The 15,705-nt window shown below is 42.0% G+C and overlaps 1 protein-coding gene across 2 annotated transcripts in view; it reads right to left on the bottom strand.

Moving 5' to 3' along the window:
- Nucleotides 1–15,705, bottom strand: part of RYK (receptor like tyrosine kinase) — a 156,494-nt gene that overhangs the window by 95,873 nt on the left and 44,916 nt on the right. For both annotated transcript variants that reach the window (XM_030574891.1, XM_030574892.1), the window contains exons 2-6: nucleotides 11,463–11,584; nucleotides 9,105–9,204; nucleotides 7,269–7,403; nucleotides 5,809–5,865; nucleotides 399–543 (exon numbers count right to left, since the gene is read on the bottom strand). In XM_030574891.1, the coding sequence (XP_030430751.1) occupies nucleotides 399–543; nucleotides 5,809–5,865; nucleotides 7,269–7,403; nucleotides 9,105–9,204; nucleotides 11,463–11,584 (559 nt within the window). The remainder of the gene's footprint in view (nucleotides 1–398; nucleotides 544–5,808; nucleotides 5,866–7,268; nucleotides 7,404–9,104; nucleotides 9,205–11,462; nucleotides 11,585–15,705) is intronic.

The following is a 15,705-nucleotide window of genomic DNA, read 5'->3' as shown; positions in this document are numbered from 1 at the left end:
TTTCTGTTTTGACCATTTGGGAAAAAAAAATGGACAGCTTCAAATTAAACAAGTCTGAAGAGAAGTGCCAAAGCATGTTCAGCTTCTGCAAAAAACACAAGCCAGAGAGGAGCTGCCATTGGATTTTGATTGACTGGAGGGCACCCAAACTGCCAGCATTCCAGGTTATTGCCTTTTTACTTATCCCGTGCTATGGACTGTTGCTGCTGCACAGATCAGAGGTCAGAAGACAAAATTGTCTAAGTACAGGAAAGGAAGGAAAACATTATGACAGGCAAACAGTGACAATTAGTTTCTCAGTTATTACAAGTGATTCTCAGTGTCTCTTTTTACACAACACATAGACACCTTCACAAATGTCAAACAATTGCATATGAAAAGAAGATTGTATACTTTACCTGTCATCCAACTCTATTCTTTTCATACTATGAAGATGTAAGACAGCTAATATTATTGCCACCAGGAATATAACAGCACAGCAAACCCCTACACTGATATAAAACACACGGGTAGAAGTGGTGGGAGCGGCATTTACAGGATCAACTGAAATGGAAGGGTAAAACATGTCGCTGAAATGTACTTTTCGCCAAGAGAGAGAAATTACATTTATCAATTTAAAATGAGTTCATATATGATTTTACAAGGAGTATGTTGGCATTTCTAATTCAGTCTAATACTAGCACTTGTTTTACATCACACTAAAATAACTTGAGCAAAGAAAGGCAGCCCTGATGTGTTTCAATGTTTAGCTTTCCATTAAGCAAAGATTTAAAGATTGTTTTCCCAGCAGGGGTCAGTAGAGGACAGAGTAAGCAGACAGGAAAAGATCACAACATTCTAACATGAAAAATCTCCCAGAATCCTACTGCCTTAAGCCAAGGCCAAGACAGGGGGCTTGTCCACACTGATAAATTTTGTCGCCAAAAACTGCCTTCTGGCGACAAAACAGCAATAGCGTACACACAGTAATAGGACTTTTGTTGAAAAAAACGGCCAGTTTTGGGGACAAAACTTCCACCCCTGTGAGAGACTTTTGTCTTTTCCCCTCCCTTTATTGTCGACAAACCACCAGTATAGACAATGCCTTCTCCCCCCTACCCCCCGATTTTATTTGGCCTCCAGAAAGTTTTTCACAATTCCCATGCTGCCGCTCTGGTCAGCGGTTTGAACTCTGCTGCCCTGCAGCCAACTCGCCCCTCCCCCTTGCAAGCCCCAAGAATTTTAAATCTCGTTTCCTGAGCATGGCTGGCTATCGCACCAAACGCACTTCCACTTGGACTACCGCTGAGCTGTTAGATCTGATCACTATATGGGGAGAGGAGTCTGTTCAGTCGCAGCTGCGATTGACCCATAGGAATTGGGACACACATGGGCAAATTTCTCGAGGCTTGTGTAAAAAGGGCTATGATCAGAACACGCAGCAGGCAGAGCAAAGATAAAGCCGCTGAGGCACATGTACCATAAAATGTGGGGGAGGCAAACCATCGCTCCAGTGGTGCGCTTAAGACCTGACACTTCTATAAGGAGCTGAATGCTATCCTCGGTCATGACCCCATCTCCATCGCTGATAGCCCCGTGGATACTTTGGAGGCAGCAGAAAGAGGGGGTAACTTGGAAGCTCAAATTCTGGATGAAGAAGTGGAGCTAGAAGAGTATGTGGAGCGACCAACGGGGTCGCCTGGTGGGGCAGCCAGCTAGGAACTTTTCTCCACTCCAGAAGTGCTCTATGGGACCAGGAAGCAGATGAGATGCTGGGTAAGTTGCTGTGGCTTGTGTAGGGAATCGAAAAGTGGGAGGCAGGTAGTGTTTTATGCAAGCTGGACATTGCCCGATGTAGCTAATCTGCATGGCTAAGCAGAGAGAGGCTCGGAAACATTCCCAAGAGGTACTTGTTAATCCTCTGCCGCAGGTTGCAAGGGATTGCAGCCTTGTTAGTTCTCCCATTGCAGGAAACTGTACCATACCATTTAGCAATCACTGGAACTGGGACTAAAGCAGCATATGGCTGAGCTGCATACAGACCAAGGTGAAAGCTGCAAACGTGTAGTAGCTGTGCCCTGGTTTACCTGCTTACCCACAGCAATGAGATGTCAGCCAGCAGGTTGGCTGCCTGTGAAAAAGTGTGTGATAATTTTAGAATAAGTTCCCTGCAAATCTGCCCTGCAAGTTGTGTCCGTTTTGTCCGTACCCACAGCCACCTTCTACCCATTCTCGACACTCACCATGATTGGGGTGCTCACGGAGCTCTGTGCCTGCCTAGAGTCAGTGAGAAAATGATTGCTACTAGTTGCAAAAGGCCCTTGTTACTGAAATGTTTCAATGGTTTGCTGGAATGTAACAATCCCTCTTCTGTGCATTGTCCACAGCAGCCAAGACCTTGGGGAACACATCACGCACACCTGCCAACCAGCTTCAGCAGATAGGAAAAAGTTAAGATGCAGCAAAGACGACATGTTCAGGGAGGTGCGGCAGCGCAATGAGAGAGAGACAAGGGGTGCTGGGAAGCCGAAAGTTAGGACAGAAAAGAGAATGCAGCATTTGCTAGGCAAGTGACAGAGCGGATGATTAAAAGTTATGGAGGATCAGACAGAGATGCTCAAGTCTTTGATACAGCTGCAGACAGAGCAGATCCATGGTCGACCTCCACTGCAGCACAGTCACAATTCTTTGCCAACCCCACCCCTCCTCTATGCCCATACATTTCTTTTACCTCTCAGCACTCCTGAGTTTCCCCATCACTCCACTCCCTCTCACAGCTTGGACAATGATAGCTGGAGCTACACACAGTTGTGAGGTTTGACCCTTTTTAACAATAAATAAAGGCCAAGGTATTTAAATGGTACAGTGTTTTTATTCTGTGTTCTACAAAACGGTATAGCAATCAATTCATTCTCAACAAGCTTATAAAGCATTTTGTTGCATGGATCTTGGACCCCAAAATCATTCATGGATGCACAAGGGAAGCAACTCCAAAGCAAACATGTTATTGCCCCTCATTGTCAAAGCCTCTCTGATATTAAACTCTGGGCTCTTCTGACAGCCCTAGTTCAAACTTTGCAGCCAAGTGCTCTGCCTCAGTGCTCCACATCTGAGCAAACATTTCACCCTAAGATTCACACAGATTATGCAAAGTGCAGCACGCAGCTATGACCACCGGAATATCCTCGGTAAGGTCTAGCCCGCCATTTAAACACCTCCAGCAAGCTTTCAAACGGTCAAAGGCACACTGAACTACCATGCAGCACCTGTTCAGCCTGTTAAAATGCTCCTTGCTTCTGTCCAGGTGCCTTGTGTAAGATTTCATGAGCCAAGGCTAGAAGGAGTAAGCTGGATCTTCCAGGATTACTATGGGTATTTCCACATCCCCCATTGTGATCCTGTGGTCTGGAAAGAAAGTCTCCGCCTGCAGCTTTCTATATAGGCCATTGTTCCTGAAGATGTGTGTGTCATGCACCTTTCCAGACCAGCCTACACTGATGTCCATGAAATGCCCCCGGTGAGCCACAAGCGCCTGCAACACTATGGAGAAGTATCCCTTCCTATCGATGTATTCTGAGGCAAGATGGTCTGGCACTAAAATTGTAATGTGTGTGCCATCAATCGTCCCGCCACAGTTAGGGACAACCATCCACTATTTCATGCACATTTCCCAGAGTTACAGTCCTCCGCAGCAGAATGAGATTTATTGCCCTGCACACTTGCAGTAATACAGACCCAACAGTGGACTTCTCCACTCCAACTGATTTGTAACTGACCAGTAGCAGTGTGGATTCGCCAGCTTCCAGACAGCGATTGCAACACACTTCTCTACCGAAAGAGCAGCTCTCATTCTGGTGTCCTTGCGCCGCAAGTCGGGGGCCACCTCAGCACATAGCTTCAGGAAGGCTGCTTTATACATCCTAAAGTTCTGTACCCACTGGTCTTCATCCCACCCCTGTATGACAATGCGATCCCACCAATCAGTGCTTGTTTCCCTAGCCCAAAAGCGACCATCTACTGTACGCAGGTGCTCTGGGAATGCCAAGAGCACTGATAAGTTGCTGCTGTCTATATCACACTCGGGTGCCTGTGATTCATCCTCTGTCAGTAACTTTGCGAATAACTCTGCTGCCATGCGCGATGTCCTCACGACAGTTAACAGCGCACAAGAAAGAAGTGCGGGATCCATCCTCTCTCACTGCAGATGCTGGCGCACACTACAAAGACTGGCAGTTGTAAAAATGGTACGAAAGGAAGCCAGAAACTACTGATGGGCTGGGACACAAAGTGGTGCATGACAGGACATTTTGCATGTCTTAGGATGCGCCATGCTCCGTTTCCGCCTTCCCGCAACACCTAGCGAAAGATGGTGTCGCCAGGCACTGTGGGATACATACCCACAGTGCATTGCTCATACTGTTGACAATGGCACCCCGAATGTGGGGACGATCTGTCAACAGAGGGCGCAAATGTAGACTCGTTGTGGCGATTTTGCTTTTGTCAATTTTTTCATGTCAACATTATTTTCATCGACAAAACCTGCCAGTGTAGACAAGCCCAGGAACCAACAACCCAATCAGTGCCATCATATACTCACCAACACCCCCCTCATTTCCTCCAGGCTAAATGTAAAGGGGCCAGGGGACCTCCAAACTGCTGGTCTTGGGAGGCTGCTTACTGGAAACTAACAATCCTTTCCCCACAAAAAATGCTATCGCTACCCAAGCACATATGAGGAAACTGGGAGAGCTGCGGTCAAACCAGCCACTTGCTTCTGATGCTCTTCACTCATTCTTGCAGATTTTGGTAGAAACTGCACTAGAGAAGGGGAGTTGTGAAGAGGCAGAACTTTGCAGCAAGGAGAAATCCAATTCAGCCTTATCCAGCATGGAGAATCACACTCAAGAACTCATATTGGAGAGCAGTATGGGGTTAGTGCCCAGAAGTCATATGCTACCCCCCAGAACTGACCTGAAGCTTAAAGGCTCCCTAGCCAGTAGGCTCAAGGGTACCTCACGCTCTGCCTTTAACAAGCCTCATGAGTGGGATCCCTGGTGCCTGTCTTACTCCTTGTTTAATGCAGTAGCATTTAGAGGTGATTAAGCCTGCCTTTTCAACCAACCAACCTCAACTGCACTGATTCCTGGAGGCCAGCACAAATTAGCAGCCACTGGGCTACCTGTCCTGCCTGCCCTCTACGGTGTTAAGAAGCTGCCATGTGCGTGAACCAAAAGGAGGCAAGACCTACTCCTATTTTAGGAAGAGGGCCCTACCCACACCCCAGGGTTTTTAAACATCACCTATATTAGGCAAAACAAGTGCAAGGGATAATTAAGTAAAGAATTAGCACCACAGGAAATGGAATAAAGCTTCTCATTGAGTTCCAAAAGAATTTTTACAGCAGCTTATATTTTGGGTTCCACAACAGATGCTAGCATGCTGTGGTTGGCATTTCCAACTCGGGACATGGTTAGGAAGATAAAAAGGGCCAAAGACACTTCACACTGCACATTTACTTCAGCAAGTTAAATGGCACACACAACAGATTCTAAATCTAAAGGTCAGAAACAGATTGATTTTGAGCTATTAAAACTTCTGGAGTCATGTATCAGGCAAAAGTTGTGATTATCCCAGAATATCTTCTCACCCCAATTATATATTGCTGACTGAACAGAAGAATTGAGTTAACAAAACTGTAAAAAGCCTATCTCTAAAATCTGAACTTGATGGAAGTTACTGTTTTCACATCACTCCCTTCATAAAGAAGATGCATCAAAGGGTTGCTGTTAAGGTATGCCAAGAGGAATAAGTGCTCTTAATATTACTTACAAATAGCTTTGCTGCTGTTTTTGTCAGATGTTGGAGTTTTTACTTCTTGTTCAAATTCTAAATCAATAAGAGAAAAATGTGAAGTTCTAGTACACATTTTGTATTTTAATTCCTTTACACTGAATCATCTGGTCCAGTTCTATAAGTGTTTTCCTAACTTGCCAGACTGAATTAAAACCTATCGTTAAGGTTAATTTCAGATTTTCATTATAACCATGTTTTCCCATGCTCCCAACTCTCAAAAATTCTCCTTCCCAACTGAATTTGCCATGTTTGGTCTCAGCGGAGTCTCCCAATCCAGTACTTAGCTACAATGGATGGGAAAAATATAATCTTTGTCCACAAATTCTCAAAATCTAAGGACTACTGATACACAAATGGCTATTTTTCAAACTATCCTAAGTAATCAAAACCAATTTTCACCACAAAAGCATTTTTCAGTAAGAACTACTTTCCTGCAAAATATTAGCTTTCAATCTCCTTACACTAATTATGTTGTATAAGAAGTGGCTTAATTGCTTTTTGCTCACATTTTCTAAAAACTTTCAATTGGAAATTCAGAACCAAACGGAAGTGAAGTCAGTCTGCCCTCAGGTAGATGGTGACTGACAGACACCCCCTCCACCACCACCACACTACCAAATGCTATCAGGAGACTGAAGAACTATGAGGAGCAAGCGAACCGAAGTAGTGACCATCCTTGCTAAGAGCAGTCTATTGAGAATAAGAGATTAAAGAAAAACATTCTTTACAGTACTCTAAAACTTCTTTCAAAATGACTGCAGACTCAAGTAAAAGAAGTGTTCAGTTATGAAAAGTGGCCAAAAAACAAAAAGAAAGCATTAATCCTCACAAAAACATATTCAAATGTAGCTTTGTTCTCCAAGTTTCAGTGTTTTAACTATATGGGGAGTTTGAAATGCCTGCATCATTTTTTTACTGAGATCATAAAGAACAAAAAAGACACTCAAGGTGCCAAGTTTAAGTGACCCATTTTAAGATCATTTTAACTTACTTTATAAGATTTACTTTTAAATTCTCAGAAAAAAGTCTATTAAAAATGCTGTAATTTTGGGGAGACTATTTTCCAGACATAAGTGGCGGTATCCCTGCTTTAAATGCAAAACTCAGTCATAACTATGAAGCTGCAGTCACTATCTCCATAATACAAAGCCAGTTATTCAATTAAAGCCCATCAACTGCCCTGCCTTCCCAATTATGGGTAAATTTAGAACATTTATTTGTTCCCTCATCATCTTACTTCATCCAAATTTCCCTTATTTATCTGTAAGGTAAGAGATCTTTCTCATCCCTCCCTCTACTCTCACATTCCTGGAAAACGTTTCATTCATCTGAGAGATTCTTATTCCACACCCATCACCGTAGTCTCTGTCCCCTCACTCCTTTTTCCTCTACTTTAACACTAAAAGTTGCTGAATCTTGGAAGCTTGATGTCTTACTTTTGTAGCACATTTTCCTTCGTTTGAAATTTAAGACTGTGATATTTTTTGAGGAATTAATTGTTAAGTTGAGCTGCATTAATATTGTAACCTCAGAGTCTAGTCTGCCTGAGCAGGAGAGTTCAACACGAAACACTGCAAATAAAAAACAAGAGTCAGACATTTGTTTACAATACATTTCAACAATTTTTTTAAAACAATCTTCAAGTGATGCAGGATTTTGTTGCACTTTTTGTTTTAAATTCAAGCATTTTCTTAGAATTTTATTTTGGTGTTCAAACCGGGTAATTTCTGGTAACACTTATGGCATTATAGGGAGCAGCTGTCAAATACATTTAATCCAACAACTGAAATTGAAGTGTGCAGATCTCAAAAACCCAATAGTATCTGGGGGTAAACAACTGTTAGCCATGCACTCTACATTGCAGTTACCAAATATTAATGAATCACATGCAGAGGCTCAGTGCGGTCCTCACTATCTTTGGAACACACACAGAAGTGCTTAACTTCCTCTTATTTTTTAAAACCATCAAGATGGCCTTTTTGACAGCACCCAAAGTGGTCTGAGCAAATTTGTCTGGGAATTTAACTTAAATTAACATGACTAGGTTTCAAGTATCAGAGGGACAGCCGTGTTAGTCTGGATCTGTAAAAGCACCAGAGTCCTGTGGCACCTTATAGACTAATAGACATATTGGAGCATGAGCTTTCGTGGGTGAATACATGCATCCGACGAAGTGGGTATTCACCCACGAAAACTCACGCTCCAATACGTCTGTTAGTCTATAAGGAGCCACAAGACTCTTTGCTGCTATGACTAGGTTTGTTTTCAAGGCTATGTACCAGCATCACTGATATCAGCGCAACCGCAGAAATAATAGGCTTGACTCTAGCGCTTACCTGTATAAAAAGAACAAAAAGATACAAAAAGCAAAACAGTAGCATTTTACATCCATTGCTCACAGGTACAAGTAACTCAAAAGGGTACAAGACAGTGCAGAATTAAGCCCAGTAACTGTTACTTTGCTGCTACAGCAGCAAATGAATGCATTTGTGAAAATCCCACACAATGCAGTTTTATTTCTAAAACACATTCAAGAGAGGAATGAATACACACCAAATGGTTGTTTTTATTTGATTTTTTACAATGCATCAATGTCCTTAACATGTTAAATTTATTCTACTACTTTTCTTTAAAAAAGGCAATCATTAAGTTACTTATCTATACACTAGAGATTAAAATCTGCACAACCGTTGGCCAAACTAGAATAAGAATCTTCTATATATTCTTGGAATGTGGTGCTTCCCTTCTCAGGAAAATGCGTACCCTTTTTCCCCAAAAAAGGGGAGAGGGGAATTTATTCTTATGACTTCAACTTATAATTGCCTTCAAACAAGGAGCCATCATCATTCACTCTGAATACTTATGCACAGCTAGACCTGTGCAGAACAATCACTGAGAAAATATTTGTTTGATAGAAACGAACTGCTAAACTACTAGCTAAATAAAGTTAAAAAAATTGTATACAATCAGAAAGGCTTGGAATTCTCACTATCTGATTTTCCTCTGTTTCGCATGTTTCAGAAAGTAGAATTTGTTTATCACATAGTTCAGTGCATCTAAATCAAATGAGACAAGTGTTAAGATTTTCTATATACAGAATTATCTAGATATGTCATAATTGTTGTCTCTTATATGTTATGCACAACAAAATTACACAAAATTATACTATATGCATTTCTGGGGAAATCAGGAAACGTTACTGAGTACCAGAAAAACAGTATTCATGGTAGTACTTTGCATGTGCCTTCAAAGCTGAAAGCCTGTTTACTCACCTGATAAAGCACGAGGGACTTCTCCTTGTACAGAAATATTAGTCTGAGGCATATCTATAGCCATAGCATTATCTACCTGAAATCCCAGTTTATATTCAACCTGTAACAATACGTGGGAGAAGGTTAAGAAACTCCAATGATAAAACAATTAATATTAACACCTTTTCAAGCAATTTTTATGAGAGAGATAAAATTAAAATCACTAATCAATTTTTTTGGATTTAAAGTACCTCAAGTTCATCACCTAACCTGATTTTCACAGGGCATGCTGTTCAGGAATTTGAATATCAGGCTCTATTCAAATATTTCAAATTGGACATCCAAGAGCACTCTAAATCACTAGTTACATGTTTGAAAATTTAGGCCAGAGTTGTTGTTTTTTAAATAATCCTTTAAAAATGCTTAAGATAAGGCTAACTCCAGTATATTAAGTTCATTTGCTCAAAAGCAAACAATCTATGGGAATTAAGAAATGAAAAAAGACATTACCACTCACCTAGTAAGTTTGAGTATAAGGCGGCTGGCTATACAGGTAAAAACTTGTTCAACTACAGTTAAGGTTCTTTTCCATTTTAAGACCCTGATTCTGCAAATGCTTGCACACAGGAATAGGATCAAGGCCCATGCCTTCCAAAAGTTGTAACTGACTATAAGACAAGTAAAAATTATTTCCCTGCTTTGTTTTAAAGCAAAGATGGTTGTTTTTTTAATTAGACAGCTAGCTCTACAGGCAAAATGCCTGGATGCAAAGTAAAATGTAGAAGGGAGAAGTCTTCATTGAGGAGTGTCTGATCCAACAAAAATTGGTTTTGATTTGTCCAATCTATGAACCTTTGAAAATTACACTTTGTGCACATACCGCACAATTAGTACTTTTAAGAAGCACTTTTTGTCAAAGTTCTCACTGGAGGTGGGCTGGGCTATGCATTTGCAGGGAATTAAACATGGTGTCCCAGGAGCTCAGAAAAAATCCTACTAAAAATTCATGTCTGGGAGGTCTCCAAGGGTAGGGAGTCCGTGGGCCCCGCTGATCAACTTGTCCCCCTCCGGAAGTGCAGCGAGGCTAAGGCAGGCTTCCTGCCTGCCCTGGCTCCCCATCACTCCCAGAAGCAGCCAGCCCATTTCTGAAGCGCCTGGGGGAGGGGCAGAGCGAGGAGGGGGTCTCTGCGTGCTGCCCCTACCCTGAGGCTGACTCTGCAGCTCCCACTGGCTGGGAGCTGCGGCCAATGGGAGCTGCAGGGACAGTGCCAGAGAGATGTGCCAGTCGCTTTCAGGAGCCGCCTGAGGTAAGCAATAGCCGGCTGGAGCCTGCACCCCCTCCCGCACCCAAACTCCCTCCCAGAGCCCGCACTCTCTCCCACACCCATACTCCCACTCTGCGCCCACATCCCCTCCTGCACCCTACTTCACCCCAACTCCTTGCCCCAGCCTGGTGAAAGTGAGTGACGGTGGGGGAGAGCGAGCAAGCGATTGGGGGGGGGCTGGATTATAACAGGAGGGGATTGAGAGTTCCCAAAAAATTTCAAATCAAGAAGGGGGTCCTCGGGTTGCTGAAGTTTGAGATCAGCTGCGTTAGGTTTCATTTCTATGATGTTAAATGTTTGTATTATTGATTTACTCAAACCCAGAAAAATGACTGTGGTTCAAATTTTACAAAAACATTTACCCTCAGGCAGACTAGACAATTTCAGCTGCGAAAACTTCAGTCACAAAGTTGAAGTAATAAGTAAATCAAAATCCTTTAAAATGGAAACGCATAAACAAACTTTACCACAGGTGTTGCTGCACACTCCAATTATAATGGATATATGAAATAAAAGATGACTTCCCTTCCGTCTTATTGGGACTTAATAATGATCTCTAAATACTACTCAAATAGATCCCTCTCTTCCCTCAAGCAATGTCTTTTCTAGGAATCCACAGAACACAAGATTCCAAGTTTTCAAAGGCCTTAATTCACAAGTGTCTGTTTCATGTTTAATTCACTGCCAGTATCACAACTGATAGACAGGTAACCTGTAACTGTATTTTGAAGTAAAAAAGATGATGCCCCAAAGAACACTTATTTAAAAATATTCTGAACACTTTAGAAATGTTATGCATCCAACAAGCCATGCCCTTTTCTTCTCAGTCTTTAAATTTCTTCTTGAGCACAATTAGTTGGTTCCCTTTGGCTATATAAACAAAACAAAACAAAATAAAACTCAACAGCATATCTTTTTATGCACTAGCCTATCCTAATTTGTGCAGAGGAAAGAGCAAAAACGTGGTCCAACTATTGACACTGACCTTTTGTTAAAAATCTAGGCAAGACATTCATATATTATGGTATGTAATGCAAATTCTGTTTATGCTTACCTTGGATTTAGCATGCCAACTGAAATGAAGACTGTTGGTCTCACTGGGTATTAACAGATTGAAGGACAATGCGTAGTGATTAATAAGATCATTCCTCACATAATATAGCTCTGCATCAAGACCTAGAAACCAGAATATTTAGAACAAATTTAGGTGAGGAAAGTAAAAGCCACTAGTAACTGAAGTACAACTACAGTCTCTCTTATCTGAGGAATTCTTGACTCTTTGTACTAGCAGCTCTGTTTATATATGTGGTACACACAATTCATAAATTCTATTTTTAGATGCATAGTGGAGATATACCATTATTTTTGCCAGTGTTGAGAAGTACTGCAAATTTCTTACAAAATATTACTTCATAAGAGGAGCTAGACTAGGTCAAGGAAGGGGAAAGAAACGGGATTTTCTCTACAAACTAACAAGAATCACTACAGGCAGTAATGAATGGACCCCATATCTCATGTACCACATACTGTTTATTCCTGTGCATCAAGGGCAGAATTCTGCTCACATTTACAATGACATATGCAGAGCTGGCAGATCAGGTGCCAACTCAGGCCAAAAGCCCTGGTCCTCACTGAATACTGACATGCATAGCTGGAAACCAGTCTTGGTCACCTGTGTGTTAGTATTGTTAAATAGATAGAGTTATGAGAATGTGTTTAGATTTTATGAAATGCATGTAGGATGTTGCTTGTATTAATCTTACTAATATCTGTATCCCACATTACAAGGTAATATTTAAGTGTTTGCTCTCTAATGATAAAAACGTTTGCTAAGAATATAATCCCCTCACCCCCCACCCCCTAGTCAGGAGAAAAGCATTACCAGGTGTGAAATACTAGTTTACCACAAAAGATGTCATTTTCTCTCCAAAAAATGTGGCCTGCAGATACCAGACAAACCAATAGAATATCAGTGGACAAAATACTTGGCTGACTCGTTCCCCCGCATCCATGAAGAGGGTACATACATCAGCCCTCATCCCACCACAGCTTGAACACTGAGGGAAGGGAATACAAATTCCTGACCAGAAGGATCTGTATTACTATGCTGTCTGGAATTTGGAGACGGCAATATTTCTAAGCATAAGCAAGGGATTCCCAAGCTGCTTAGCCCTAAACTACATTAAACTTTGGTTAGTTTAATACAGAATTGGCTACAAATTAGAGGATTAGGCCAAAATAAATCAGATGAGGTTCAACAAGGACAAGTACCGAGTCCTTCACTTAGGACAGAAGAATCCCATGCATTGTTACAGACTAGGGACTGAATGGCTAGGCAACAGTTCTGCAGAAAAGGACCGAGGTGTTACAGTGGATGAGAAGTTGGATATGAGTCAACAGTGTGCCCTTGTTGTCAAGGAGGCTAATGGCATTTTGGGCTGTATAAGTAGGGTATTGCCAGCAGATCAAGGGATATGATCATTCCCCTCTATTCAGCATTGGCGAGGCCTCATCTGGAGTACTGTGTCCAGTTTTGGGCCCCACACTACAAGGAGGATGTGGAAAAACTGGAAAGAGTCCAGTGGAGGGCAACAAAAAATGATTAGGGGGCTGGAGCACATGACACATGAAGAGAGGCTGAGGGAACTGGGATTGTTTAGTCTGCAGAAGAGAAAATGAGGGGGGATTTGATAGCTGCTTTCAACTATCTGAAAGGGGGTTCCAAAGAGGATGGATCTAGACTATTCTCAGTGGCAGCAGATGACAGAACAAGGAGTAATGGTCTCAAGTTGCAGTTGGGGAGTTTAGGTTGGATATCAGGACAGACTTTTTCACTAGCAGGGTGGTGAAGCACTGGAATGGGTTACCTAGGGAGGTGGTGGAATCTCCTTCCTTAGAGGTTTTTAAGGTCAGCCTTGACAAAGCCCTTGCTGCGATGATTTAGTTGGGAATTGGTCTTGCTTTGAGCAGGGGGTTGGACTAGATGGCCTCCTGAGGTCCCTTCCAATCCTGATATTCTACAATTCTAAAAGCATTGTCTTTAGTGAGAGATCAAAGATACAAGTGACTCAGGGTAAGCAACTGGTCCTTTGGGACTGGGAGTAACCTGAATATTATTGTGATTTTTCAAATGCAGGCTTGCCTGGGTGGCAAAACAGATGCCCAATGGGACTGTCTATGACTCCACGCTAAGGCTATTATAGTGCTTGAGGAGTTCACACTTGATATTTCATTGGTAAAATCTAATTATAGAACACAACCAGTTTGGGACTTGTGCCCTGGTTTGTAACAGTCTGCCCTGAGGTTAATACCCATGTTCATGAGCCACTCCAGACACCTTGACAATATAAATTCAGAATTCACTGTAATGCATTTACAATGTTGTGAATGCAAACAATTTGTCCCAGGACATCTCATTTTTTAAGCACAGTTCAAAACTGTTTAATGAGTGAGGCAAAGGCTCTGTGGAATTAAGCAGAGCTGTGGAAAATTTCAGCCAAAAATGAAGAATTCATAAACTGTTCTCCATTTCACAAAATTGTTTAATTAAAAAACAAATTTCTGAGAAAACATTTCAATTTGACATTTTCAGAACCTAATGTTTTGATTTGACATATCTTCATTTCAAACTTTCCTTTAATTTTATTTAAAAGAATTAAAAACATTTTAAAAGGACTCAATCAAAAATGTTTTGGGAAAACAAAACATTTCATTTGATCTGAACCAACAAGTTTTATTTTAAATTTTTAATAGTATCATTTGAACCCAAACCAAATTTTTGGGTTTTTTTGGAATTGCCAGCAAACCAAAAAAACCATAATTCTTTCAGCTCTAGTATTTAGAGCATATAATTAGACCATGGTATTGCATATGCACAAGAGGAGAGAGTTAAGATTCCATAGGCAACCTTAAGGTTAGCATTTCCTGTTTGATTCACTTCATAAATTTTTTTTTAAGGAAATTTCCTATTTTTTTCTTTAAAAAAATCCATAACATTCAAATTATTTGCTAAAGAATGCCAAAATGCAGTTTCCCACCCAAGATGCATATTCTGATGCAAGGGATACTGCAGATGCCTGCCTCATGCAATACGTACCTCTAAATCAGGGTTTCCCAAACTTGGTTCGCGGCTTGTTCAGGGTAAGCCCCTTACGGGCCGCGAGATGTTGTGTTTACCTGAGCATCCTCAGGTACAGCCGCTTGCAGCTCCCAGTGGCTGCAGTTCGCCGTTCCCAGCCAACGGGAGCTGTGGGAAGCTTGGTATGCAAGACAAATCAGACTCCTAAAAGTGGTACAGTAGTCTGGAAAGGTTGAGAATAAGGTGCTCTAAGGAGCTCAGTCTGAGAGTAGAAGTGTGACAGATGCCAGTTTGTAGTTCACCATTCTGTATCAGCAACTCTTCTCAAGCCTGACAATCATTACACCACACATCCTAGTGTCATGATATTTATTTAAAAGGTGACAGCGTACTCCTGGGGGAATTCTGCACTAAAACACCTCCAAATTTCTGCACCAAAACACCCCATAAATTTCTGCATATTTTGTCAAAATAATATAATATAATCACACCAGTTTCACTTATTTTAGTAATTTATTTACACTATCATACAGAAAAAAAAATCACAACAACTGTTCAGCATTTCCTAAATACATGAAAATTAAGTTACAAACACTAGGTAACCAATACCTTGCATTCCATTTATAATCCTGGACTTTCATCTAAATTATATTACTTTTATTTTGATGTTCTATAAAGTAGAATGTTACTTTAAATTACTCAGACTTTTACACGTGAAAGTCAGGGCCGGATGAACCTTTTGTGGGCCTGCCACCAAACATATTTATGGGCCCCCATAGGGGCAAAGGAGCATGGTGTGGGGAGGTCGGTCCCCAGAGCAAGGGGCCAGCCAGGGGCAATGGGGCATAGCATGGTGGGGCCAGCCCCACTCCACCCAGCCCATTGCAAGGGCACTGTATACAAACTGGCAGTTGCCAGATGCATGCTGGCCCGCCCAGCCCTGTGCTGCCAGCATGCCCCTTCCCCTCGGGGGTAGGCCCATGCCATGCCACACAGCTCTCTACTGCCTATGCCCACATCCTCTGGACCTGCTATGCCCAGCAGACCCTCCCCCTCGACCCTCCACCACAAATGCACAGCAGCCTGTTCATCACCACCCCTGCCCAGAACTCCCATACACAGCCACACTACTACTGTCCAATTCACTTCCCCACAGCCCACCACAACTACACAGCACCCCACTCAGACCTACACACCTCCCACTGCCAAGCATCCCAAC

The sequence above is a fragment of the Gopherus evgoodei genome, chromosome 9 (assembly GCF_007399415.2).
Source record: "Gopherus evgoodei ecotype Sinaloan lineage chromosome 9, rGopEvg1_v1.p, whole genome shotgun sequence".
NCBI classification, from domain to species: domain Eukaryota; kingdom Metazoa; phylum Chordata; order Testudines; family Testudinidae; genus Gopherus; species Gopherus evgoodei.
This window is presented reverse-complemented; position numbering and strand designations above follow the sequence as displayed.